This window comes from Folsomia candida, unplaced genomic scaffold (genome assembly GCF_002217175.1).
Source record: "Folsomia candida strain VU population unplaced genomic scaffold, ASM221717v1 Fcan01_Sc009, whole genome shotgun sequence".
Taxonomy (NCBI): domain Eukaryota; kingdom Metazoa; phylum Arthropoda; class Collembola; order Entomobryomorpha; family Isotomidae; genus Folsomia; species Folsomia candida.
In genome coordinates this window covers 3,794,248-3,820,506 of record NW_019091201.1, presented here as the reverse complement: position 1 = coordinate 3,820,506, position 26,259 = coordinate 3,794,248, and the positions used below count along the sequence as shown (strand labels likewise).

Below are 26,259 nucleotides of genomic sequence, written 5' to 3'. Positions count from 1 at the left end.
GTGAGGACATTATATGAAGTGGGCAGGCTCGAATGAGACAATGTATGTATGTGCACCCATAAGGTGAATAAGTGTCTCGAGAAGAGAAGATTACTTAAAAATTAATGGTTGTGTGGCGAGTAAGAGGTACTTTTCGTTTTTACGATGGAAATAAAATACACCAACAACAATAACAAACAAAACAACTCCTCGACATTTTGCAATCGTGGAAATGTTAGGCTTAAAAATGCTCCTGTTCTACTTTTCAGGGCAAACTATTATAAGTTGAAGGACGCCTTAAAACAAATGGTTTTTAGCAATTTTCAACTGAAACATGACCCCCCGTCGTCATCATAACAAAGAAAATGTCCAGCTTATTTGCATAAGAAAATATTTGCAGAAAGAAAGGATGGACTAACTAACAAAGTTGTTGAGCTAACGAGTATCCGGGTAAAAAAAAACTTTGATTAAGAAATTATTAGGAACTTGCTACTCATGATGTCCATCTGCCATTCAATTATGCACTCGTAAAGAATGGACTTCTTTGTCCTTGCAAAATTGGAGATTTGCCACTACAGATATTTACTGCTCGGAAATAGTTTGAAATTATCAGTCATCATAATCGACATGCTTGCCGAAGAAGAATGCGCCATACCGTATGTTATCTTGTCCAGCATATATTTTGATAATAACTACAATGAAATACAGGAAGAAGGGAAGAAATGGTGACATGTGTGACACAAATAAAGGACGAGGTTGCCGAAAAGTAACATTTCCTGTCATTCATAACCTCTCTCGTTGGTTGGATGGATAAAAGTTTCCAAAACTCCTTCCGCCGCTGTGTGCTACTTGCTTTTTCTTGATGTGGTCACTATATTTACTACTTATGTACATATGACATACGTACAGAAAATGCACCTTTTCTGTACTTACTGCTCCACTTCGACGGGAAATAAGACTTCAAAAGAGCAAAATCTATAATACCAAATGGTTAAATGTACACGACGTAAGTATATAAGTTCCGGACTCTAAAACCCAGCGTGCAGCCTTATTTAGCCCGAGCCATGTTTTTATTAAAAATTCAGGTGGGTATAATACGACCACGACAACTTTTTCATTTTTCCACACATTTTGCTCATCTTCCAGCTTGCCTCCTAATTTTGCATGTTCCACGTGCCTGCAAAATTTCAAGTCGGTTGAACCAGCGTAATCGATAGACAGACAGACAACCATGACGGGAATATAAGCCCTGACGATTCTGGCTAAAAACTTGCCGACCACAGAAGATATTAATAAATATGGCATGCATACTTATGTCGCTACATAACTCATCGAATTGCACATACTACGTATCGAGTGGGTGCTATCAAATGTTTAAAACAGACATGAGAAGTTCTATCGAAAAAACAGCCAGCACATATTGATGTCCATTCCATTCTCCTACTGACCTAATTCCGCTTCTCCCTCCACTTGGAGGTACATACATACATTTTTATGCATGCAATAAGTTATGGCATGAGTACGTGTGTGAAAAAATATAGTTTCAAACCAGGCATGCAGACATCATGCTGTTGTACATTTCATTTCATCCATAACTTAGATTTAGATTACATACATAGTTGTTGAGCTCTGGAAGGAAACTCTCTGCAACATTTATTACCATTCCATACACACAACAATAGCACATTCATGCCATGAATAAGTGTACATGCTGCCTTGTTTGTTCTGCTCTACTGACCAGGGTCGACGTGGTTCCTCCGCCGTCATAATCAAGAATGCATCACAAACTGCATTAAAATGAATAAAAATGAAATTCTTTTTCATATCATGAAGCCGGTCCACCTTCAAAGTTTTATGGATGGTATGGGGTGCCGTGGCCAGGAAGATTCCTATCTGGATTCTCATCCGCTAGAAATCGACCATAATTATATTCCCACACTGTGCTCTTCACCCGCATGCATGACATTATTATAAAAATTATGACATGCGGCGGCAGAACAACAATATAATTTCAGGCAGGTAGAAAAGTATGTGTTAGAGGTGAGTCGGGTCAAAAGGGTTTGAAAACCCGACATTTTTGTGTACCCGACCCGATAAATTTCTGAACCCGACCCACTCGACCCCGAAATTTCTGAACCCGACCCTCTCGACCCCGAAATTTCTGAACCCGACCCACTCGACCCCGAAATTTCTGAACCCGACCCACTCGACCCAGCAAATTTCTTAACCGACCCGACAAATTTCTGAACTCGGAAAATTTCTTAACCCGACAAGGGCGAACCCCCCAAATTTCTGAACCCGACTGGGCCGAACCCCGACAAATTTCTGAACCCGACTCTCCTGACCTGACAAATTTCTGAACCCGATCGGGTTTAATCACCGCGGACCCATAAACCGACTCACCTCTGCTACATATCCCACACAAAACTGGAACAAATACAAAATTTCTTTCGTTCCACAATATATATTTTACCTTCCCATGCAACATTCCATATCGATCTGATATCAGAACAAGATCATTCTAAGATATTGCCTGATATCAGGAATCGATTGTCATATTGATATCGGAACGACATCAGTGATCAAGTCTCCAGCACGTCATTTACATGATTTAAAAACGACATCAGTTTGCGATATCTATATGATATCGTAACGACATCAGACTATGATGTCGTTGACATATCACGAGATATGACATGAATAGGATATGGTCCAAGTTGAAACTGAACCGCAATATTCAATTAGTGCAAGTTGGAGTGTAGCGGCGTGGACATCAAGTTCTGTTAAAAAGGTAATTTTTTAAGTAGAATTTGTTTACAATAAAAATGAGAAAAAGTATAGTAGGTAAAAAGAGATTACAACAACTTGCAAAAAAAGAAACTAACGAAATATCTGTTGGTATAACTTATCAATCAAGTAGTCAGTTACACGAACCAGATCAGTTAATAAATAGTTTGTCCGAGGAGGGAATTGATAATCACGAGGAAAGTTATATTAATTCCACAAGTTCTAGTGACAATTCCATCCAATTTTCAGATTGTGATGATGAAAGTGATTATAAAAATTGTGAAAAAGTGACCTCATCCTCTACTGAAACCCTAGAAAGCATAAAATCTTGGGCCTTTGACTACTCAATTAATCACAGTCAGTTAACTGGACTTCTAAAAATCCTAGGTACCCATGATTGTTTTAAAACCTTTCCGTCAGACAGCAGAACTCTTATCAAGCCCGTGAAGTTTAACGCCCCTACAGAAACAGTTGTCCCTGGAGAATATGTGCATTTTGGATTGAAGACATATACTCAGCAGGTCACAAAGCTACACCCGACATTAAATTCAATCCCCCTTCAAATCAATATTGATGGTCTTCAAGTTTTCAAAAGCTGTTCATTATCATTTTGGCCAATACTGGGATATTTTGGTGGATTAAATTTCAATCCATTTGTGATTGGAGTTTATAGTGGAAATAAGAAACCAGAGAATGTCAACTTATACCTTCAAAAATTAGTTGCGGATGTCAATGCAGAACAAATTACAACAAAAGACAAATTTAAAATACAGTGTTTTGTTTGCGACGCGCCGGCAAAGTCGTTTGTGAAGGCAATTAAAGGGCATAATGGCTACCATGGTTGTGATAAGTGCTGCGCGGTTGGAAGGAGTATAAATCGGCGTATGAGTTTTTTCGAAATTAACAAAGAACTGAGAACTGATTTACAATTTCGCCAACAAAATGACGAAGACCATCATATTGGAACAACGGAATTGACGAAGATAGATGGATTGCACATGATTAATTCATTCCCTATCGACTACATGCACTTAGTCTGTTTAGGGGTAGTCAAAAAACTTTTGAAACTGTGGATAAAGGGTAAACCAAAGCATCAAAAATTGTCAGCTTTCCAGATATCTCAAATTTCAGCAAGATTAAAAGTATTCAAAAAATTTACTTCATCTGAATTTTCCCGTCAACCACGATCATTAGAAGAAGTTGACAAATGGAAGGCAACGGAACTGAGATACTTTTTACTTTATTGTGGCCCTGTGGTATTGAAAAATATTATAACTGACGAAAATTACAATTTATTTTTAAGTTTATCCATTGCGATTAGAATATTGTGTTCTGAAACATTACATATTTCCCTTAACAATTATGCAAAGTCATTACTAATTTACTTTGTCCAAGCCTTCAAAATCCTATATGGAGAAGAACAGGTGTCTTACAACATTCACGGTCTCATTCATTTAGCGGAAGACGTGAAAAATTTTGGTGTGTTGGACAGATTTAGCACATTCAAATTTGAAAATGAACTTGGACAGTTAAGAAAATTAGTTAGGACGCCCAATTTGCCACTGGAGCAACTGAAACAAAGATTATTGGAGAGGGAACTAAAATTGGAGGCGCGAAACATTCAAATAAACGGGCCATCCTCACAGCACAACAATGGACCACATCTAGAAGAATCTATTGGAAATTTTACTCAGTATCACGTATTAATTACACCGAATTATACAATTAACTGTAGGCTTCGCCGCGATACTTTCGTGTTAATACGTGAATGCGCAGTGCTTCGGATTCTTAACATTCTTCAAGACAATGATACCAGTGAGATTTATTTAGTTGGACATAAGTACAGTAAATTGGACTCGTTATTTTCCCAGCCGTGTTCGTCAAAAGTGCTTCAGATTTATAGAGCTGACGAAAATCATTATAAACTCTGTCAAATTCGTGCTTCCGAGGTTGTATATAAATGCCAAGTATTTCCTATCTCTGCAGGAGTTATCGCCGTCTTTCCACTAGTTCACCAGCTTTAAGATGTTCTACATTGTTGAAATGAAGGAGGACGAAAAGAAATGGGTTGCAGTGGTGCCACAATCATATTTCGACAACCAGACGTGTGCATGGCCAAATTCAAAAAATGCAGCAGTAGTCGTAAAATCCGGCCGCCCCCCAAAATCATCCTTTCCCCGATATGCCGCTAGGATTCTTCATGCATATGGTGTGATATTTTATGATTTAGTTAATTGCGTTGGTATTGTTCTTTGTTCTTAGTTATTTTGTTATTATTTCAGCCACATACGAGGAGGCCCGGAAGAAAATTGTGCAAGCCGAGTTGACTTCAGATTTATCTAGTACCGAGGCGGATGATTTACCTCACAAAAGGACTAGAAAACCGCAACGATTCACATCTCCTGGAAGCGATAATGACGTAGAGGACTCAGATGACGACAACGTTTTACACGATTTAAGAGGTCAGAAACGTAAATAAAAGTCTGTTTTATCGCTTCTCTTATCTCCTTCTTAATATTTCATTAATTTTATTTTTCTCAACAGCTTCCGCACATTCGAAAATAACCACTGAGGTCGTCAAAACTCACCTTCCGGAAATGCCTAGTCTTGCACTAGTTGGACATTGTACCGATGATAAAACATCGGATTCATTAGAAAACGCGGACGTCGTACTTGAGAATGCAGATGGTGCTATTCTAGCAAATTCGTCATCATCACAAATTGTGATGACGAATTTGGACGTGGGTAAGTAAAAAATTATACAATGCATTTATCATTTATCTTCTCCCATTTACTTTATCCTTAGTTCCTTTTGTTGTATTAAAATATTATTAATTAAAAATAGGTGAACTAAACATGGATCAGCTCAACTGCGCTTCTGGGTCAAGTAGTCAAAATCCTTCGAACGTTGTTGGAAAACTAAACCGTTGAGTGCGCCGAAGGTTCTGAAATTTTACGGCAGAACATGGAGTGGACAGTAGCTGAAGCCTCACAGCCATTATTTGTGACCAATATTCCAAAAGGTAACATTTTTTGGTGGACGTAACACTTTTTATTTCCATAAACATTGTAACTTTTATGATTTTATTAAATTTAGCTGAGTGGAGCAAACTTCTTACGGACGTGGCATTAATTAAACTTAACTTGGATAATATAAATAAGAGGCTCACAAATTTTTGCAAGGAGGATTTAAAATCCAAGGAACCGCCAATAATTGAAAAACCATTTGACAATTTAGCTGAGTTTCTCGCATTTGACGAGTCACTTATGCACAATGAAGGAAGACAACTAAGACTTGTAAGATGGCTTGTTTATATATAAATATGAACTATTTTTTGAGAGAATTATTTAAATATTAATCATGTATTTTTTACAGAAGCGTCACATTTCTCGTGGAGGTAGCTCAAAAGTCCCGGAAGTCGTTGGCGACATCCTAAAGAAGCTATTTACTAACTTTTTAGCTCTTGGGATTAGCTTTAAAGGGTTAAAGCAAAATTACAATTTTTCATCAACAACGTGCTGGACTGTCATGTCAGGTACCGTATGCATAATATTATAGTATATAGTAATTGCAATCAGTATAAATATGTACTGATTGTAAATGTCTCATTCCATAGATTACATAGGTGAAGCCAAACCGGAAATTTCAGAGAAAGAATTGGCTAAAGCTGTAATTTCCTGGTTCCAGCACGCAGGTGACCGACTGAAGGCTGAGCAAACTACTAAAAAATCCAATACTAAATAATTTTTTAGCTTAAAATCATTAATGCGTGTACTGTTTGTAGAATGTTAAGTAAATAAATAAATTTTGAAGAAAATAATACCATGTCAGTGTATGTCATTTTTGTGCCAACGCATGACATCCATCAGACATCAATACGATATCTAAACAATATCAGCGGTTAGACTTAGTCTGACATCGTGGCGATGTCGGAGTGAACATCTTTATGATATCAAAAGTTGGGAAATAGCGATCCAATCTAGACATACACTGATGTAGTTCTGACGCTCACTGATGTCGTGTGGATATGTTCATATCCAAGTTTTTGTATCATTTTGATATCATATTGATATCAGTAAGTTGCATGGGTTATCTTAAATTTAGCTGCCTGACACAGGAAACGGTTTATTTATTTAGATTGCATACATACATACATACATTCTATTTATTTTAGTCTCATTATTATTCACCACACATTCGCCCGTTACTTGTTACCACCACAGCGATGATGAAGAAGGTGACCTTCATTACCAAAAACCACTGTTTACATTTTTAGCAAAGCAGCAGCAGCATCAGTTTGAGCTTGTCAATAATATTGTGTGACCTCTAAAAAATTAGATAAGAAGAGTTTACTTCACGGGCTACTTCACAACACCCACATCTCATTAGAATCATGCTCCCAACCAAAATGCAGAAAATGCTATCAACAATGAGACAAAAAGTGGTGAATAGCTTTTTTACCTACAAATCTCTCATCCAGGTTATTCAGCACACATTTTTTCGTTGGATGAGAGGTGAGACCTGAGCTGTGAACAAGGGCGCAGGAAACGAAGCGTTTTTTTGACATTTTGCCTTTTCCATTGAAACGAATGAACGATGAGTCCATGAAATGAAACTCAATCCAGTCCAAGTCTAGAGAATTTGTTGGATTGGATTAAAGGGAATGATGACGACGAGTAATTATATTGTTGTGCGTACATCGAGCTAACGAATTGAATGAGGACCAGCGTAAAAAATGGAATGATTCGTCTGGATAATAAATGGATCAAAGCATACTTCCATTTTTCACTTAGGATGATGAGGAAGACCAATATCGAGTCAAGAACAGTGGCCGCGGTAGCTGTGGGGACATTAACATTGTAGGATGGGGGGGGGGAGGGAGGGGTTTGTATAAGATGGGGACATCGAATAACTGTGGGGACATTGTCCTTCTGTCCGCGGCCACTGGTCAAGAAGGAGCTGGAGCTTTTTTCTGAACAGACCAAACCACATTTAGAAAAGGGCAGGATACTCGACCGGATTGAGTTTTATTTTTTATTTTGTGGGCAAAAGCGAATTAAAAATAAGTACATTTCCGCAATAAATCAAGCCTCGCGTACACACACACCTACACTCGAATTAAGAACCATAATGTCCGTAAACACTTATTCTCCCAAGAACCACTTATAAATACATACGTATAAATATATCTAATAACTCACAAATCACGTACATACATTTAGGCAGCTTAGAGATTAATCAATCCAAATCTCCTTTACGAAATCTACGTAATGACGTTTATAAAGCTTCAATCTCCAGAAAGTTAATATTAACATGCAACCCGAAAAATATTTACTCTGAAGGCGCGGCATGCTAAAACAAAAATTCGCATGAAATGAACAATTCATACCTACGTCGATATATACATAATGACGATCTTACCTCATCCCAATTATGGAAATCTGATATATGTCAGTAGTGCTAACCACATTTCCCTTCGTTCAGGTAGAAAAACAAAAGAAATTTACGACCCGACCTCCGACCGACAAAAGTCATAAAATCAGTGCAGATTTTTATAGATTTTTGGGACAGCATGATGCGAATGGGATTGAGATGTCGTCAGTACAATTTGCCATCTCTGGAGCTGGACCACCTTGCCCGACCATCTTGCGTAATCGTATCATTTTGCTGGAAATGCAACTGTGCCCCTAGGGTTGCGAATTTTATTACTGACTCGTTCATATTCATGGCATGACTATAAGATGCATGTCAGGCTGCTGCTGATGAGGAACTAGAGATGCAAATATTGTGCAAAACAGCTCATAAAAGTTTCTACCTACGTCAACCAGCTCAACTTCTCCAGCCAGCCAGCACTTGCTCGTTAGGACTAATCCAGCTAGTAGAAAAACAACTTTTATGATCAAGTCTTGTGCAAAGTAAATGAGGACTAATTCAGCGTATAAGATGCTCCAGGAGATTAAATGTCCGCGGAAGCGTGTGGACAGAGGGACAATGTCCCCATGGTTGTTCGATGTCCGCATTATCTGCCCATCTTATATAAACCCCTCCCTCCCCTATCCTACAATGTTAATGTCCCCAGATGTCCCCACGGCTTCCGCGGCCACTGATATCTCCATCTGTATATGTCCTACATACATACTTTTATAACGACATATATGTCCTTACACGATTTCAATCATCCATTCATTTACGTACACATGCATCTCGTCTTCTACTTGGCTTTACGTACTGAAAACTGCATCGCAAATTTGAATATAAAGTGACAAACCAGCAGCAACATTAAATTAATGTCGTGTTCACCATCACTCTGCTACATACATACATGAAATGGGCTGCCAAGCTAATATTTTTTATGTACATACATATGTCCACCGGCGAATTTTAGTATGCGCAAACTATCGCACATACATATTCGAATAAGACAAGATTGTTTTACCGACGTCATTTGAAAACTGCATGATGCTGGTCCAACTTTCCAAGGTGAACTTTACGCCAAAAGAGAAGAGAACACACATCCTGAAAAAACCCGCATACGAAACCGGCACACTCCACTCTTTATCATTTATTTATTTATTACTGCTTGCCAAACATTAGTCGAGAGCTGCATTACTTATTATTCTGCTGTTACCTATTTATGAAAACTTATCGACAAAATGCCCTTGGTAAATAGATGTGAATGTCAAAAAACCTGTTGAGCTCCGGGTTGCTGAAAGCACATCTTTGTATCTACGTACGTATAACACATGCATTTAAGTGCTGTCGTTTCGTTGCTATCAGTGGCCGCGGAAGCCGTGGGGACATTAACATTGTAATTTGTAGGATAGAGGAGAGAGGGGCTTATAAGTAGATGATGCGGACATCCAATAACCATGGGGACATTGACACCACACTTCCGCGGCCACTGGTTGCTGTGTAGCTAACCGATGAAATCAAGAATATGTACATGGCGAATTTTTATGTACTTTTATTTTCTATGTAACAAACAATCATTTACGAGATCCAGCATAGCGTGACTCACTGTAAGAAAAGTCAAGTAAAAGTCGTATCCAATCCACAGGGTTTGAAAGCTAATAATTTATTTTTGCCTGAAACCCTAATAACTTGGTTGAAAAAATATATTAGCACTATCATTAAACCCCGTTTTTCTCATTTCCTAAGTAAGTAAAGACGAAACCAAACCATCTATTACAAGATAGATAAAGGAGGAAAAGTGTATGTATATTATCTTATAGGATTCCTCGTAATAGATAATTTTATCTCATTTATTTGATGATACGGTTTTTTAATGACTAATAAAACAAGCTAATAAATGAAATGAATATCTATTTATTTCATCAAATACCTAAGAAAACAGCCAATAATACCGTCCCATGAGGAGCCCATCCTTCATACTGGGTTGTATTTTCTTGACGTATGTGAGACAAAACAAATCCCAGGTTCAAAGCTCAGTTTAAAAAAAGTTTGCTTGCATGATCTTATCATGAAAGTTAGTTACATAGATCTTGGCATTGACTTTGACTTTGCCCTCTCGCTCATCATCATCTCGTGTTATTCTGAGTAAAGAAGAAAGGAAAGGGCAGACTAATTATGGGTTACCACAACACGATGAGAGGTAGGTAAGTAGTTTTCTTCTTCTTGCAATTTATTCTTTGCAACTTTTGTTCAACAAGTGATGGTTGGTAGTGGCATGAGCAATCTTTTAGAGCAGAAGCACGATATATGTACATACATAACAGCTAAGTAACAAAGGAAAAACCAAAGCAAAAGGTGGTAGCTACATGGAGGGAACGTTCATTTATTACGGGAGCAAAAAACGCAGGTTTTTAGACTACTCATCTGCCCTTCCCCTATCCTACTCTTGCTAAGCTTAAGGCCCCACTGTATGCGGGTTTTGAGTTTGAATTTTTGTGTCTCAACTTTCCTTTCTTCTATGTATTCAAATGGTTATTTTGAAATCTGTTTATCTCCGTGAGTTTTTTTTACAAAATTAAGATTTCATTGCATCTTAAAATCGATAATTTGTAGGTTTATAAATTTAGGAGGTTATAATTTTGACTTTTTTCTTCCATAAGAAATTATTGAATTTTTACTTATTATTTTTTGCCTATTTTATTTCTATTTTGAAGAAGAGAAAGTTGAGACACAATAATTTAGACTCAAAACCCGCATGCAATGCAACCTTAAGGCTTAACACGAACAAGATAAGCGAACCAAACCCACCCACCAACTTTTCCATGACGTAATCTATGTCCATCCCCTACCCCGCTTAGCTATAATTTTAAGCCTCTGGTAAAAAATTGACGAACCGACCGTCTGACACCGAGCAGTCTGGCAGGTCTCTCTTCCATTCTCTCTCCTATTCCAACTCAAATTTCAATTCTTTCCCTTGATTTTTTATGCGATTCTCAATTTGGTTGTACTCCAAACTAAACTAAACTCCAAGCCAAAACAGAGGTGAAATAAAAGTCGATTTTTTAATACTTATTAATTGCTATGTTATGCTAAACCTGTATGAAATGGAATCGACTCGAATAACACCCAACACAATAATAAAGTATAACGTGTTTCCACTAAAATAATAATAAGTAAATGTTACATCCACCCAGCAACAGGGAGAAAAGTGGGTAGGTCGCCTCATATAATAACGATTCTTATCAATCCTTTACAACCTGTATGTATTATTCATCGTATCAAACATCAAATATGATTAATGCCTCGGTCCGTGGTGGAAAATGCCGGTTGCCGGTTTCATGAATTATTACGTTATGCATTCGGCGGATATAGCATTGCACGTCAACTTGTCTGAAATGTAATGCAGCCTTATTACATATTTCTGCCCTAAACTTAAAGCAAAGTTTAGACTTTGGAAAGTTTTGCTACTCCACCCACCCGCCAACATGCGAGTACAATGAAAATGTAGGAGAATTACATATTCATGCATAATCTTGATTAGCCAGAGGAATGTAATTTTAGTAGCCTGACAAAATGTGAATTGTTACAAAACTTGCGAGTCATTCACTGCTTGCAACTTGGTTGCAATGAAATTGCTACCATTAATTTTAAATATCTTAAAGTGACACCACATCCTTCTCTATTCTGAGAGAGTGAAATGTGAAATTAGCCATTTTCTTGTGTTACGTATGTATATTCGTCCCGCTTGAAGGGAAAGCTTTACTTGGGTGATTCTTCTAGTTACATAATAAATAAAAGAGGTCCCGACACACCCACAATTCTCACGAATGGCAGATAATTCACTCGAACCCGACCACAAGTACGATTTAAGCCATGCGAATTTATGATCATGTGAAATTGAATAAACAATCGCGTTCATTAAGGCAGGACTCGTATTGCCGTTGGATGGAGGAAGAAACTGAACTGTGGACGGGTCCAGTGGCCGCGGAAGGACAGAGGGACAATGTCTCCACGGTTGTTCGATGTCCGCATCATCTCCCCATCTTATATAAACTCGTGCCTCCCCCATCCTACAATGGCAATGTCCCCACGGCTTCCGCGGCCACTGCAAAGTTCAATTGATCCGACGTACATATGTAATCTGACCAAATTATTAGCTTTTTTAAGTGGATTGGATGTACATACATAATTTGTAGCTGTAGATTCAACAAGTGCAGTTTAATTCGAATCTGACTGAGAGAGTTGTTTTTTTTGAATTATTTTTTAAACTCGAGTGGTTTCAAATGAAGGTCTGCTTTCTGTTGTAACAGATTTAGACGTGATGTAACCTCAATTATTTATTTGGCTAAACCAAACCACCCTTCAACTCACTCCTTTACCAAATATTTGGCTGGATTGGGTTAGAAAAAAGTGAAGGATGGATAAAACTCTAATTGAGAACTAGTAAGTAGTCAAACCCAATGGGAAACCCAACAAGTTGTTATTTTTATTCTACCTAACTCATTATACGGGGAACAACAAATTAATCATTCTTGTTTTCTCATTTACATTCAACAGTTAATTGTTACTCCGAAAGAATAATACGATTTCACTTTGAGAAAGAAAAACAACCAGAAACCGACCACTCATAAAGTGGTATTCTTGACCATTTGAATTTATTCAGGTGCAGGCAGTGGCCGCGGAACAGTTGGAGACAATGTCCCCACGGTTATTCGATGTCCGCATCATCTGCCCATCTTACATAAACCCCTCCTTCCCCATCCTACAATGTTAATGTCCCCCAGATGTCCCCACACCTTCCGCGGCCACTGGGCGTGCAGGTGTCGATACTCCATTATAATTTTCAAATCTATCCTGACTGACTGACCAGACCGGAATATTTTCTAACAGTTTCAAAGGTTTTATTACCATATTTTCCTGATTATAACTTAATCATGTAGAATTTTTGAATTTCATTCAAATTTGCAAATTTGCACGCATTCAACTGCACCATGCAATTCTGGTCGGTTATTATATTTAACAAGTTGTGGAAAAACACCAAGCCACCTAAAAATTTGCTCTTGGTAAAGATACATAATGTAATCAAATCAAACATATTAAATTGGATTGGACATGCCTATCTGTCTGCCAATAAAATACATATGGATGACATCATCCCCTCCTTCTCGCCCAACGGACACACACAGATACACTTCACTCATCATCATCTCATCATCCTACATATAAATAATTTTTATGTATGTATTACCTAACCTAACCTGCAACCACAACTCCATTATTGAATCCAATCCACTGAAAAATACTGGATTTGCGAAACATTAATCATCATTCTGATACATAATCGTGGTCGTATTAAACTCCTCTTTTTTTGTTTTCCTGAAACTGTGCAGTGGCCGCCGAAGTGTTTGGACAATGTCCCCACGTTGTTCGATGTCGGTATCATCTCCCCATCTTATACATGCAAACCCCTCCCTCCCCCATCCTACAATGTTAATGTCCCCACAGCTTCCGCGGCCACTGACACCGTATTTAATAAAGGGTGGGAACAAACGCTATATTTCATACTTTTATAGCAAATACATAAGTACGATTGTGGTTCAGATTGTATTTAGCATCGCAGAAAAATGTCGTAACCAACCTAAACCGCAAACTGCCTCGATTAACCTTATCTGAGCAGCAGTAAATGACTAATAATTCCTCCTGATCGGCCCTGAGATGTGTCACCGGTGAATGAAATACTGGGAAAAGGTGTCAATTCATGAGTAAGTGAGAAAAAATATTCAATTAATTTAATTGATTGTCTTATCCAGACCAAAGCAAGAACTGCCCCCAGCAAATTTATTTATCTGTTGCGTGATTAATTTCACTGTCAACCAACCAACCATGGCCTACGGCACGAAATGCACGTATTTGCCTGATTGTAGAAAAATTTGCAAAAAAAATGCTCATAGTTGGCACAGCAGTGGCCGCGGAAGCCGTGGGGACATCGGGGGACATTAGCATTGTAGGATAGGGGAGGGAAGGGTTTATATAACATGGGGAGATGATGCGGACATCGAACAACCGTGGGGACATTGTCCGCGGCCACTGATTCCTCGTTATTTGTTGGTGCAATAAAACTATTGAGGACATGATCGCATGCATGCATGCCTCGTCCTGCAGGCTGAATGACAAGGTGATATTGATGCAGGCAGTAACTAAATAGCTGAGGCTGTGTAATGGGAAAATAATGTATTATCATTTTTATTGTTATTTGATCACACCTCGTCTCATCATGTGGATTGCATTTCTCTTTAAGGAGAAGCCTGCTTCTTCTTTTTGCTTTACCTGCGAACAAATTATTTATTTCGTGGCTGATGTAATGGAAAACCTGCCACAGCGGGGTTGCATCCCTATTATTCAATACCAGCCAATCCATATTTCCAAGCCTTCTCTCCAGGGAGGAATAGATGCAGTGGCCGTGGAAGCTGTGGGGACATCTGAGGACATTAACATTGTAGGATGGGGGGAGGCAGGGGTTTGTATAACACGGGGAGATGATGGGGACATGGAATAACTGAGGGGACTGTCGATAGACTCTGTCCCCACGCACGCTTCCGCGGCCACTGTTAATATCTACATGACCATGACCACGACCACACCGGACTGGACAAGTTTACATCTGATGTGTAAAAAATAAATAAGGTTTGCTCAAAAATCGGTCACGTTGTGAATAGCAAACAAACGACATTGACAACTACTCGACGACCGGATAACTAAACTCAGAGAGCGTTCCCATCATCACGGCTCTTCTTGTCTGTGTCAATCAAATCCTTGGATTAAATTAAGATTACAACCTTTTTATACGCGCTCAAGCAGAAAACCCATTAACCGGTTCGATAATGTAATGGCAAGATTAATAGGAGACGATACATAGAGTCACGATGGGTAAAGGTTATGTACGTACAAAATGTTATTAAATAAATATTGAATTTGCATACGTAACAAATTTTTATACCGAGAATTGTTTTCATTTTGATCTATAGCACGACTCAAAGGTATAGAGATCATTTTAATTAGAACGATACGATATCGCAAGAATAATGGCGAATTGCATAATAATCTTGTTGTTTTTGGTAATCCCTAAGCTAAGCCGTTACACATAGCTCGTATGAAAATGGAAACTATGTATAACCGAGAGGCAAGAATAAGCATGAGTCAGTCGTACAATATTTAATGTTTGAATATTTCATAATCCAGACCACAAGAACATTAGCAATATTTTCGTACATATGGATTTGTACTTGTCCGTCTGGTGAATAATTTCAGGTGTCATAATAACTAAATATTCTGCTATATATTTCTTAGTAGAAGGTGGAACAAGTTGTACGTGCATGTAAATAGGTAAAATAATGATTAAACCAAAATATACACAGGTTCGGTCGGTAGGGTCACCTCTATAAAAATATGGCAACGACAACCTTGGCATAGGTTACTTACTCGTACAAGGATGATGGACAAGTTGAGAAGAATGTGTTACAATTCTGTGCTAATTAAAAATTTGGGCACTCGTACGTACTCATTCTCGTCGATCAATTTGGTTAGTGTCACGTAGCCAGAATTTCATAACTGTCAAAAATCAATTACTTTTTCCCTACCAAATTGTTGTCACGAGGGCAGCGAAACTGGACAACTTCAGTTTTTTGACCGGCACGTGTATGCACTTTGTTAGTAATTGCACAAAAAAAATCAATTTTCTCCCTTAATTAACGGCAGTTTTATTCAATTTCCTGTCATTTAGTGGCATCATTTGCATGGACTTTTACATTTGAGTAGCCTGAACTTTCCCAGTGGCCGCAGAAGCCGGAGGGACATTAACTTTGTAGGATAAAGGGAGGGAGGGGTTTCCATAACATGTGGAGATGATACGGACATCCAATAACCGTGGGGACATTGTCCCTCTGTCCCCACGCTTCCGCGGACACTGGACTGGACTTCTCCACCCTGGCACTGCCCTCTCATTCTATGTTATGTACATCGTATATAAAATGTCAATTAATTGATAATTGTGAGTAAATCTTGTAGTGCAATCACCCTTTTCAATTAACCAAGTCACGAGAACGGAATGTCATCCTGTTACATTCATACAGTGGTCGCGCAGAAGTCGTGGGGACATCGGGGGACATTAAAACTGTAGGATAGGGGAGGGAGGGGTTTGTATAACATGATGATGGGGACATCGAATTGTCCCTCTGTCCCCACGCTTCCGCGGCCCCTGCATTCATCGGAAGGACAGATAAAAAACTATGGTATACTTTCGTCATGTCAATTCGGTTGGAATGGGGTCCAGTTTGATACACAATAATGATAATGTGTCCCATTAAAAAGAAAGAACTCTTTAATTCCGTTATCCATCCATCCGTCCGTCCACCCATAATTATTTAATTTAACTCGCCTGCCTGCCTAACGGCCAACTTTCAAACCGATGATTCACCAACCAGCCATATTTTCTCAATCAAATTAAAATCTCAAAATTATTTTGTTTACAAAGCACCGAGCTAAAACTTTTTGATGATTTAATGCCCATTACTTCTTAATCGTACGTATAATAATAATGATAATAATCATTACCACTCCGTCCGTGCGTGTATGTATTATGCTGAAATTATGCATGCATGCGATGAAATAGTCGCTTAAAGCGACTCGCTTTATGTATACAATAAACGCCTCCAGTTGCATCATCATCTAACCAACATTTCTCGCCAGTATTTAATATGTAAAAAGTTCTGCACGGACAATGGAGGTCTCCCAACGTATGCTCTCCAATTTTGGCAAAATTAGTGTCAATCAAGCGCAAATTTAATTTGTATGAAATTTGTGAAAGACATGATCTCCCAATGGGCACGTTTTGCCGAGATATTTGCATCCCAAGAGGAGAAAAGGCGCTTTAAAGTCGACAAAGTTTTCACTTTCCAAATTTACTGCGCGTTTTCTCCTCTTCGGATGCAAATATCTGCGCCAAACGTGCCCATTGGGAGATCGTGTCTTTCGCAAATTTCATACTAATTAAATTTGTCATCGATTCACAGTAATTTGCTCAAAATCGGAGAGCATCCGCTGGGAGACCTCCTTTGTAAGATTGTATAATTCGCCTTGAATGAAAGCAAAGTAAACCTCGTGGTAAAAAATTTTTCCAATAAATAAAACCACGAAGGTGACAAAATAAATATGCATGTGCCATTAAATACAGTATGTCTGCATGTGCATGTTGATTGATTGATGGCAAATTAGTCTCATGGATGAGTTAATTAGCGATGCGGCATAAACGTACGTACGATAATTAATTGCAGGGTTGCCTCGCATTTTGCACAGGAAATAAAAAAAACATTGCAGCCTTACCTTCTTTTTGTCAAGAAGCTCTTCAATCTCCTCGTCACTTTTCCCCTCGAGATTGTTAATTATCGCTTGCGCGAATGTTTGAGCAATGTTGTCCGAATTTAGGGCTAGGCTAAAACAGCTTTCGACAATGGCATCGTCATCAGTCCCCATCCGTAGTGGTGGGTCCCCATCTCCATCGATGTCAGGACACTGAAACAATAATAAGAATGAGACAGTCAGATATTGAATAGGTAATAATATGAATTCGAATTATAATAGAGGTGAGGCAGATGCTGAGTTGAACCAAGTTTGGTCATGTTCGGGCCGGTTCAATTAAACCGAGCCTAGCTTTTTCGGGCTTGAGTGAGTGAACCTTTGTCGAGCTTGAACCGAGCCTAGCTTTTTTCGAGCTTTGTCAAGCTTGAACCGAGCCTAGCTTTATTGAGCTTGAGCGAGCCTAGCTTTGTCGAGCTTGAGCGAACCTAGCTTTCCGAGTCTGAATCGAGCCGAGCTTGACGGAGCTTAGATTTTTCGAGCTTGGCATAGCTTTTCGAGCTTGACAAAGCCCAGCTTTTGGAAACCGCTCCTCGACTCACCTCTAATTTACAATAATAATTGAAAATCAAACTTTTTCATCGAGTTTCTCATTAGTATTTTTTACTGGTCTGTTCGTCTGATCGTTGTCTGGGTGGTGTTGTAAAATTCGAGTAAAAACTGTTTGCTCCTCGCCCTTTTATTATATTTCCTACTTGTAGATCAGATCACCAAAGAAGACAATAAATCATTAGATTGAATTTTAATTTAACTTGTAAATTTTAATCAGAGGATGGGATCGATTTTTATTGATGGTGCATATGTAAATAAGCGGGTTGACCTGATTGAAGAATCAAGTTTCATTTAATTACACGATTTTAGATTACATGTAGAATCACCCGAGATCTTGCTGTACAAGTCATATTTTTATTTTTATTGGGCTAAATAATTGATGAATTCTGTTCATTACGATTCAATCATGGAGGTCATGTTGTAAGTGGAAGAAGCGAGTTTTTAAAATTAATAGTGCACCTGTGCGTCACTCAACTGTGTACTTATTCTTGTCGATCGGTCATTCATTATCAGAAGAGGGCGGATATGTATTTACGAAAAATCGCTGAAATATGTATTTAATATTTTCAAAGAAAATATGAAAATAAGAAATTTCGAAAAATTCGTATTTTTAACTATACTGCTCCAGATTTATCAGAGGGCGGATATGCAGTAAAGAAAAATCGTAAAAATGTTGAAGTACTATTCACAGAACTATACTATTATTACTATACTATTTACGAAAAAACTAAAAATAAGAATTTTGAAAAAGTTTGTATTTCTGAATATAATGCTCCGGAGTTTTTGTTGTCCAATTTCTTTAAGCAAAAAAATTTCAACGGTATGAGAGTCTCACGCCGTTGAAATATTTACAAAATTTATACATATTTTTGAAAAAATATATAAAAGATGTACGCATTTTTCAAATAATAGTGTAAATATTTATATGCATGAAAACCTTGAAATATGTAAAAATACGTCAAAAATAGTTTGAAATTTTTATAACCTATACGAGTTAGGGAACAAACACAAAATTTGACCGTCGGTCGTCATCGTTGAAAATAAATACATATCCGCCCTCTGTTCATTATTACTGGGTCGAATATTAACTTATATGAATCATAAATACGAACGACGATCAATTATAATTACAAAATTTCTCTACTGTACAGTACACTCAATAACTTGCAAGATGCACTTTTATTTAAGCCACGTACGTCCATTCAAGGGAATTCCAAAATTAAGAGCATTATTAAGTACATTGTGTCACGTAAAGGAAACTTGTTAAGTAACACATAATTCGGCCACAAAAAAGAAGCCCATAAATCTTGAACATTTAAGTACTTACTAACATTGCGAATAATGTGGATTTAAGATCATTATAAAAATGCAATCTATACACATACACCGTGCCTAATTCATAATGGGAATAATTGGCCATAGCTTGAGCTTCAGCTAAGTAATAATCAAAACCTTGCCGTCACAAGCAATCAAAATCAAGATTAAATACTTGACTTGACACAGCGCCACACATCATCGACATTGACTTGACTTACACAACAGCACAACACTTTGAGCATGGCTTATCATTTTTTTGCCTATATGTTTAACTATAATGTATCATCAGCAGCAACAACTGCTGCAATTTTCACCCTTAATCTCGTGTATCTCTCAATCCCATCCATCCATCCATGCCTACGTACATACTTAAGCAGTCGAACACACACAGTGGCTGCGGAAGCGTTCGTGGGGACAGAGGGACAATGTCCCCACGGTAAATCATTTCCCTACCTTATATAAACCCGTCCCTCCCTTATCCTACAATGCTTATGTCCCCACATCGGTTCTAGGTGGATTTGCATAAAGGTTGTTTGCATAAGGGTAATATTGTATAATTTTTATGACATTTTCACATAAAGAAACTTTTTACATAATTTGATATCGCATAATTTTACACTGTTCGAAACCAGGTACAGTCATTGATTTCTCGGTATTAAACTTATTACCGCTTGGTATTGATTGAAAAATATTTCAGCGTGACGGATTTGATTTAAATTTCAGCCCGCTCGCAATGTTAATCCAGTGGGCACGTGTTTTTGCTGGCAGAAATTTCATCACGCTTAAATATTTTACAATCCGTAGTAAAATTATACTGGTCCGTAAAAATTTGCCACCGATATTATAAAGCTTTAATACCCACATGTTCCCACAGCTTCCGCGGCTCCTGCATATACGTGCAGATTGCAAAGTGGTAAAAAATGACATTGAAACGAATTAGCTACACAACACAACCAGCCAAATCCAACTTGTTGGCCAGTAGCACTACCAACCAGCACAACAATGGAGGAGTGGGAGAGAATGAGTGTATTGTATTCTTATGGGAACGCCAGGCTAGTAAAAAATTCACGTGTACATTTGTAATATATTTGGCAAGCTTTGCTTGGTTAGAAACAAAATTGCACGACACACATCACACCAGACCAGCAGACTTTTAGTGTTTAGTTTAGCTAGACTAAATACAATTCTGCAGACCTCACGTACAAAAAAATTGATACGAAAGCAATTTTATTTTGATATCGTTTCAATAGATAAACCATGTAAAAACAGCTTATATAAGATCTTTTTTGTTGCAAAGTGCATGTTATTTTCCATCACCACCATCCGCCCTTGTTAGCATAAAGTACAATTAAAGCCAGTAGTAGGAAAACAAACATTAGTGGCAAAAACGGTCATCAACTCGCCAAATATTAAATAGTAGACATGCAGAAAATATATTGCAACTGTTCAGCTACATAATAAAAGAGATGATTTGTTATTATTATTATGCGGATGAGATGCATGAAAATTGGCTACAGCTCTGATTTCAGTGTAACATAAAAAACAATGAGGGTCTATTTTTATTTTGCGAGTTTCTTTTTTATCATGGAGAACATAACTAATTGTCGATTTAGCATGTTACAATACGCCCACCCTTGGTGCATGTAATATTATTGGCGAGTATTATGTATGTACATATGCGACAACTTCATCTATTTAATGGTGGGGGATTTTGCTATGTATGTATATCCACTCCGGGAACTAATTATTCCATGTGTCAGTGGCCGCGGAAGCGTGGGCGAGGACAGAGGGACAATGTCCCCACGGTTGTTTGGTGTCCGCATCATCTCCCCATCTTATATAAACCCCTCCCTCCCCCCATCCTACAATGTTAATGTCCCCAGATGTCCCCACAGCTTCCGCGGCTACTGTATGTATATTGTAGCCAGCTTAATATGTATGTATGTTTTTGTGGTATTAAATGTGCAAGCAGAGTAAAAATGTGTAATCTTTCTGATAATCTCTGTAGGTGAAGGACGCGAGTTATAGAACTCGTACAACATTATTTATGACTGTCTACAATTTTACAACGACTCAAACCCCAACCAATTAATAGTCGCTGGGTGCAGTGTATACTAGATCTGTATGTAATATGATGATGAGCTATGTATATGCCATGAAAAAGTTGGACTATGTGTGTATGTCCGACAGTAGTGTTCTGCTGAACTGAATTTTTGCACAAGTAGTTCCTCATTGCTGAAAACACTGCTAAATATTTGCACACAAATAAATAATGAGGATTATTTATGTTTATGTATGTACAAAAAATAATTGCATCCCTAAAAATCAACACGTCTTTGTTTCGTTGCTCGCTAAACATGACCAGTTTGAGTGTAAATAATTAAAAATTAAGGTAAAAATCATGTGATGAGGCTAATTACAGGACGCTCCTCGGCAAATAATCAGTGGGAAATCGGTACGATTTATTGGTCAGGAATGTAAAAATGGAGACTCAATGTTCCCACATTTGTCAGGATTTACTCCCACACAACACAGACAGAAGATAAAAAAATGTTTTTGTGGTTATCTATCTACTTGGTTGGTTGATTAGTTAGTTGCATGCAATATTTAGCACTATTTTGTAGGAAATGTCATTTATTTTCGTTTTCATATGTACGATCTGTTATGAACTAGAGTTGTAGTTGTGTGTATGTCGGCGTGTCACATAAATCTGAATCTTTCCGTAATTTTAATTACCCTTGGGCATGCATTCTCTTCTCTCGTGAGTGAGGGAAACATTTTATGTGTGACTTGTCCATCAAGTTGAGGACGCAAACCATGTTCAGCCCAGATTATTTTTTGGCCATGTTAGTTTGAAAGAGTAACTTTTTAGAAACAAGATTTAGTACGGAATTTTGCGAAGATACGAACATTTCAGAAAGTTATGTTATGGGCGCCGAAAGTTCGCGAAAAGTCCGAAGTGCTGCACAGATCAAACAGAGCGTTGCGCGAACTTTCGGCGCCCATATAGGTTGCCGAAATTTTCGCATCTTCGCAAATTCCGGGCTAGCTATTGTCTCTAAAAATTTGGTCTTTTGAGCGAAGCTGTTCAAAAAATAATCTGGGCTGAACATGGTTTGCATTCCCATTTTTAGAAACAGATACACATTTCATGTGCATGACTAAATGTGTGTACTTGAAACTTTGACGATTCAAACGGCTTAAATTAAGAGAAATAGCTAAAGCAGTATTAATTACTGTAAATTACCCACATAAAGTTTTATGTTGGACGTGACGTATAAATAAAAAGTTTTTTTTTATGAAGAAATGAAACCCATGCATTGAAGTTAATGTTGTCTCTCTACCATTACAGACAGACAGAGGCCAATCATTAGTTATAGTCGTCCCTTCTTTGTATTGTAACAACGGAACAGTAATAAATAAATTGCAGGGCCAAGGACAAAGCACGCCAGGTTCCTGTCAAGTCCTAAATATCTACTGGCTGGCTGGCCTGCCTGGAAACGAAGAACAGAAGGAGAGACACTTTATGAAATTGCTTGGTGGCTATGTAAAAAGGGATGCATCAAGGAAGAAGGGAAAAATGTGGGATGCAATTTTGGGTAGCTAATAAGGGAGGTCTCCCTGTGTATGCAATCTGATTTTGAGCAAATTAGTGTTAATTGATGACAAATTTAGTTAGGATGAAATTTGCGAAAGACACGACCTCTCAATGGGCACGTTTTGCAGAGATATTTGCATCCGAAGAGGAAAAAACGCTCCGTAAAGTTGACAAATATTACACTTTCAAAATTTACTGAGCATTTTCTCCTTTTCGGATGCAAATATATCTGCAAAATACTAACCAACATTTCTCGCCACTTATAAATATGTAAAATGTATGCACTTACAATGAAGGTCTCCTAGCGTATACTCTCCGATTTTGAACAAATTAGTGTGAATCGATCACAATTTTAATTAGGATGAAATTTGCGAAAGACGCGATCTCCCATGGGCACGTTTGGCAGGGATATTTGCATCCGAAGAGGAGAAAACGCGCAATAAATTTGGAAAGTATAATCTTTGTCGACTTTACGACGCACTTTTCTCCTCTTCGGATGCAAAAATCTCGGCCAAACGTGCCCATTAGGAGGTCGTGTCTTTCGCAAATTTCATCCTAATTAAATTTGTGATCGATTGACACTAGTTTGTTCAAAATCGGATCGCATACGCTCGGAGATCTCCACTTAAGTATTTAGCAGAAGTGTGCATAGTCATACGCTATACCCAGAAATGAAATGGATAAGGATGGATACATAATGCTGCATTAAGCACTTTTGTTTAGTATGCACATTGGTTTTTAAACTGTGGTGATTCAGATATAGTCTCACTTTTATATCCTCCAAACCACTACTCATTACACCATCATCCTCTTTTTTTAACCGAGCACACAAAAAAAAGTGACTTTAGGTGACATTGTAGGTCGGTGTGACCGCTGGTTTTGTTGGCAGGAAGAAAAAGTTCGCTGGAAACGAGGAGAGACAATGGGTTTCTTTGTGGTTGGTTATTATGTATGTCTCCACTCCACCTAATGCCAACCCTACACTTCAAATTCTGGGAAATTCAGAGAAAATTGGCATCGTTTACTGTACTGGCAAAATTGCATATCGTGAAACAAATTGCGAGCAGTAATACATCGTTAAAAAATCTTCAGTGGTGATGCAGCCCGAGTCAGGGTTTGGGTGCTCTTATTTTTTTGTGAGATGGCCCAATTACAATTCGCAATTGGGGAAAAATGTAAATTTCAAAAATGATTCAAAACGCAAAATTTCAGTTTTTTTACAAATTCGAAAAACCACGGGATCCATCTCGCAAAAATATCTTAAATTTTGACTTCAAATGCTGTAGTCTGATTCACCGTGATACTGAATTTCAGTGTCATGATGAGATTAACGCGAGTTGTCGCCAGACAGACAGACATAATGATTCCGTAAGGTCTAACTTGGCAAAAAAGATGCTCCTGCTGTGTCATTTACCGAGATGAAACTTCACTTTGCTACATTTAGAACGACTTTTTTTGTGTTTCTAAGAGTGGTATGATTTCCCAAGGTACCGTATGATTTCATCTTCCGAGAAGACATAACTGGGACGGAGGACTCTCTCCTGGAAAGAGAGCTCTCTCACAGTTTTCGTGATTTTTACAACGTATTGTCCAAAAGTTTACGGAAATTGGGCTCACTCACTTGGAGTACAGATTTGCCTTAAATATTTATGTACGACGTGACCCGGAAATGTCAAGAAAAGTTAAGAAAATAATAAGTATTCCGGCTAACTTATTTTTGCTTATTAAACGGAATTTCCAACGACTCAGGAAAGAAACTTTGTATCTATTTTCTCAGAATTGGAATCAGGGTTGGAAACCCTTTCTCTCATTTGTTTGCTGACGTATTTAAGTAGTATTTCACCAGTAAAAAAAACTCCTCAGCAATGATACCCTACCGAAATCATCATTAGAATTCATACTTTTACCCAGTAATTATGTGTTTAAAACTTTCAAAAAATTTGGTCGGATTTCCCCACCACGAAGCCGGTGTGTCAGTGACCGCGGAAGCTGGGGGACAGAGGGACAATGTCCCCACGGTTGTTCGATGTCCCCATCATCCGCCCATGTTATATAAACCCCTCACTCCCCACATGTCTCCACGGCTTCCGCGGCCACTGAGTGTACTCACTAACTAAAAACCTCTTTAAAATTATTAAGAAACACTTTAAGCTCATCAAGCGAAACTCACTGAAAGTTAGAACAGAACGCGGATTGACAAAGAACAAAAAGTGGAGAAAATTTGATACATACCGACCCACCGAACGTCATTAATCACCTTCAAGCAAGCTCTGTATGTATGCAATGCCATTCCCGAAGACAACGACAGGACTTGGTGTTCGTTCCCTAATGACCATGATGACCAACCGACGGACGGACCTATCATCATCATCAAGCGTAATCAAGGCTTAAGCACGGAGAGAGAGAAGACCACAATAATAATCATTTCAGAGATATTCTTGATTGCACCCTCTGTCCAGGTTTTCTCCATTTATTGTAATGTCCTCCCTGCCTGACTCGTCGAGGATCCCAGTGATTTGTTGCTTTTTAATAGCTTGTCTCTGATAAGTGAGGAACTGACGAAATGCATAAAAACCAAATACCACCACTACCACTTGCTTAAATATACGTACTGCCCGGCTTGGCGTCTTGGCTAAAGTCGTGATTCGTGTTCAGTTCAGAGAAAAGTAGGTAGTAAAATCGTGCCCACCAAATGTTAATGATACGTGCATACGCTATCATTTCATGGCATGCACTTCCTTCATTTTTAGATAATAAAATTGGGGAAAAAAGTCGTGAAAATGTTGAACTATCAGCTTAAGTAATGTAAGCAATTTTATGTCATATGCTAATTGAAGTGTGGGCACAAAAGTCAGTTAGTACTCTCTTAGAAAACCGGTGTTAAATCATTACTGACCGGAGTACATAGGTATGTATATGACTCTACCGGCACTGGTAATAACGGGCATTACCCTTATTTAGTAATGTTGTGTAAAAGAAAAATTTACCACTAAAACACAAACTACTACCAATCCGGTAAGAAGTTATTACCAAATCGATACCAGTACGAACTATATATCTGACTCTACCAGATTTTTACCAGTGTAACAACATAAATATGCAGGTGGGTAACTAGGAATAAGTATCGGATGACTTTAATTTTCCTCTAGCCTTTTCACCTTGATTAGTTGACAGGCTCCGTCCGTAATCACGGAGATGCATA

General features: G+C 38.2%; 2 protein-coding genes across 4 annotated transcripts in view; one reads left to right on the top strand and one right to left on the bottom strand.

Annotated features, from left to right (window-relative positions):
- LOC110854388 (sestrin-1) overlaps positions 1–26,259 on the bottom strand; it is a 99,129-nt gene that overhangs the window by 65,527 nt on the left and 7,343 nt on the right. The window contains exon 4 of the mRNA XM_022102820.2: positions 17,558–17,746. Coding sequence (XP_021958512.1) covers positions 17,558–17,746 — 189 coding nt within the window. The remainder of the gene's footprint in view (positions 1–17,557; positions 17,747–26,259) is intronic.
- On the top strand, positions 2,254–6,589 carry LOC118436630. 3 transcript variants are annotated; one of them, XM_035855093.1, is made up of 8 exons: positions 2,275–2,770; positions 4,753–4,975; positions 5,049–5,228; positions 5,311–5,511; positions 5,612–5,789; positions 5,864–6,063; positions 6,143–6,302; positions 6,384–6,589. In XM_035855093.1, the coding sequence occupies exons 5-8, from the start codon at positions 5,732–5,734 to the stop codon at positions 6,509–6,511; spliced, it is 546 nt and encodes a 181-aa protein (XP_035710986.1). In that variant the 5' UTR covers positions 2,275–2,770; positions 4,753–4,975; positions 5,049–5,228; positions 5,311–5,511; positions 5,612–5,731; the 3' UTR covers positions 6,512–6,589. The 3 variants fall into 3 exon arrangements, with proteins under 3 accessions (XP_035710984.1, XP_035710985.1, XP_035710986.1); XM_035855091.1 differs by having other exon boundaries at positions 2,254–4,975; XM_035855092.1 differs by having other exon boundaries at positions 2,260–2,770; positions 5,612–6,063.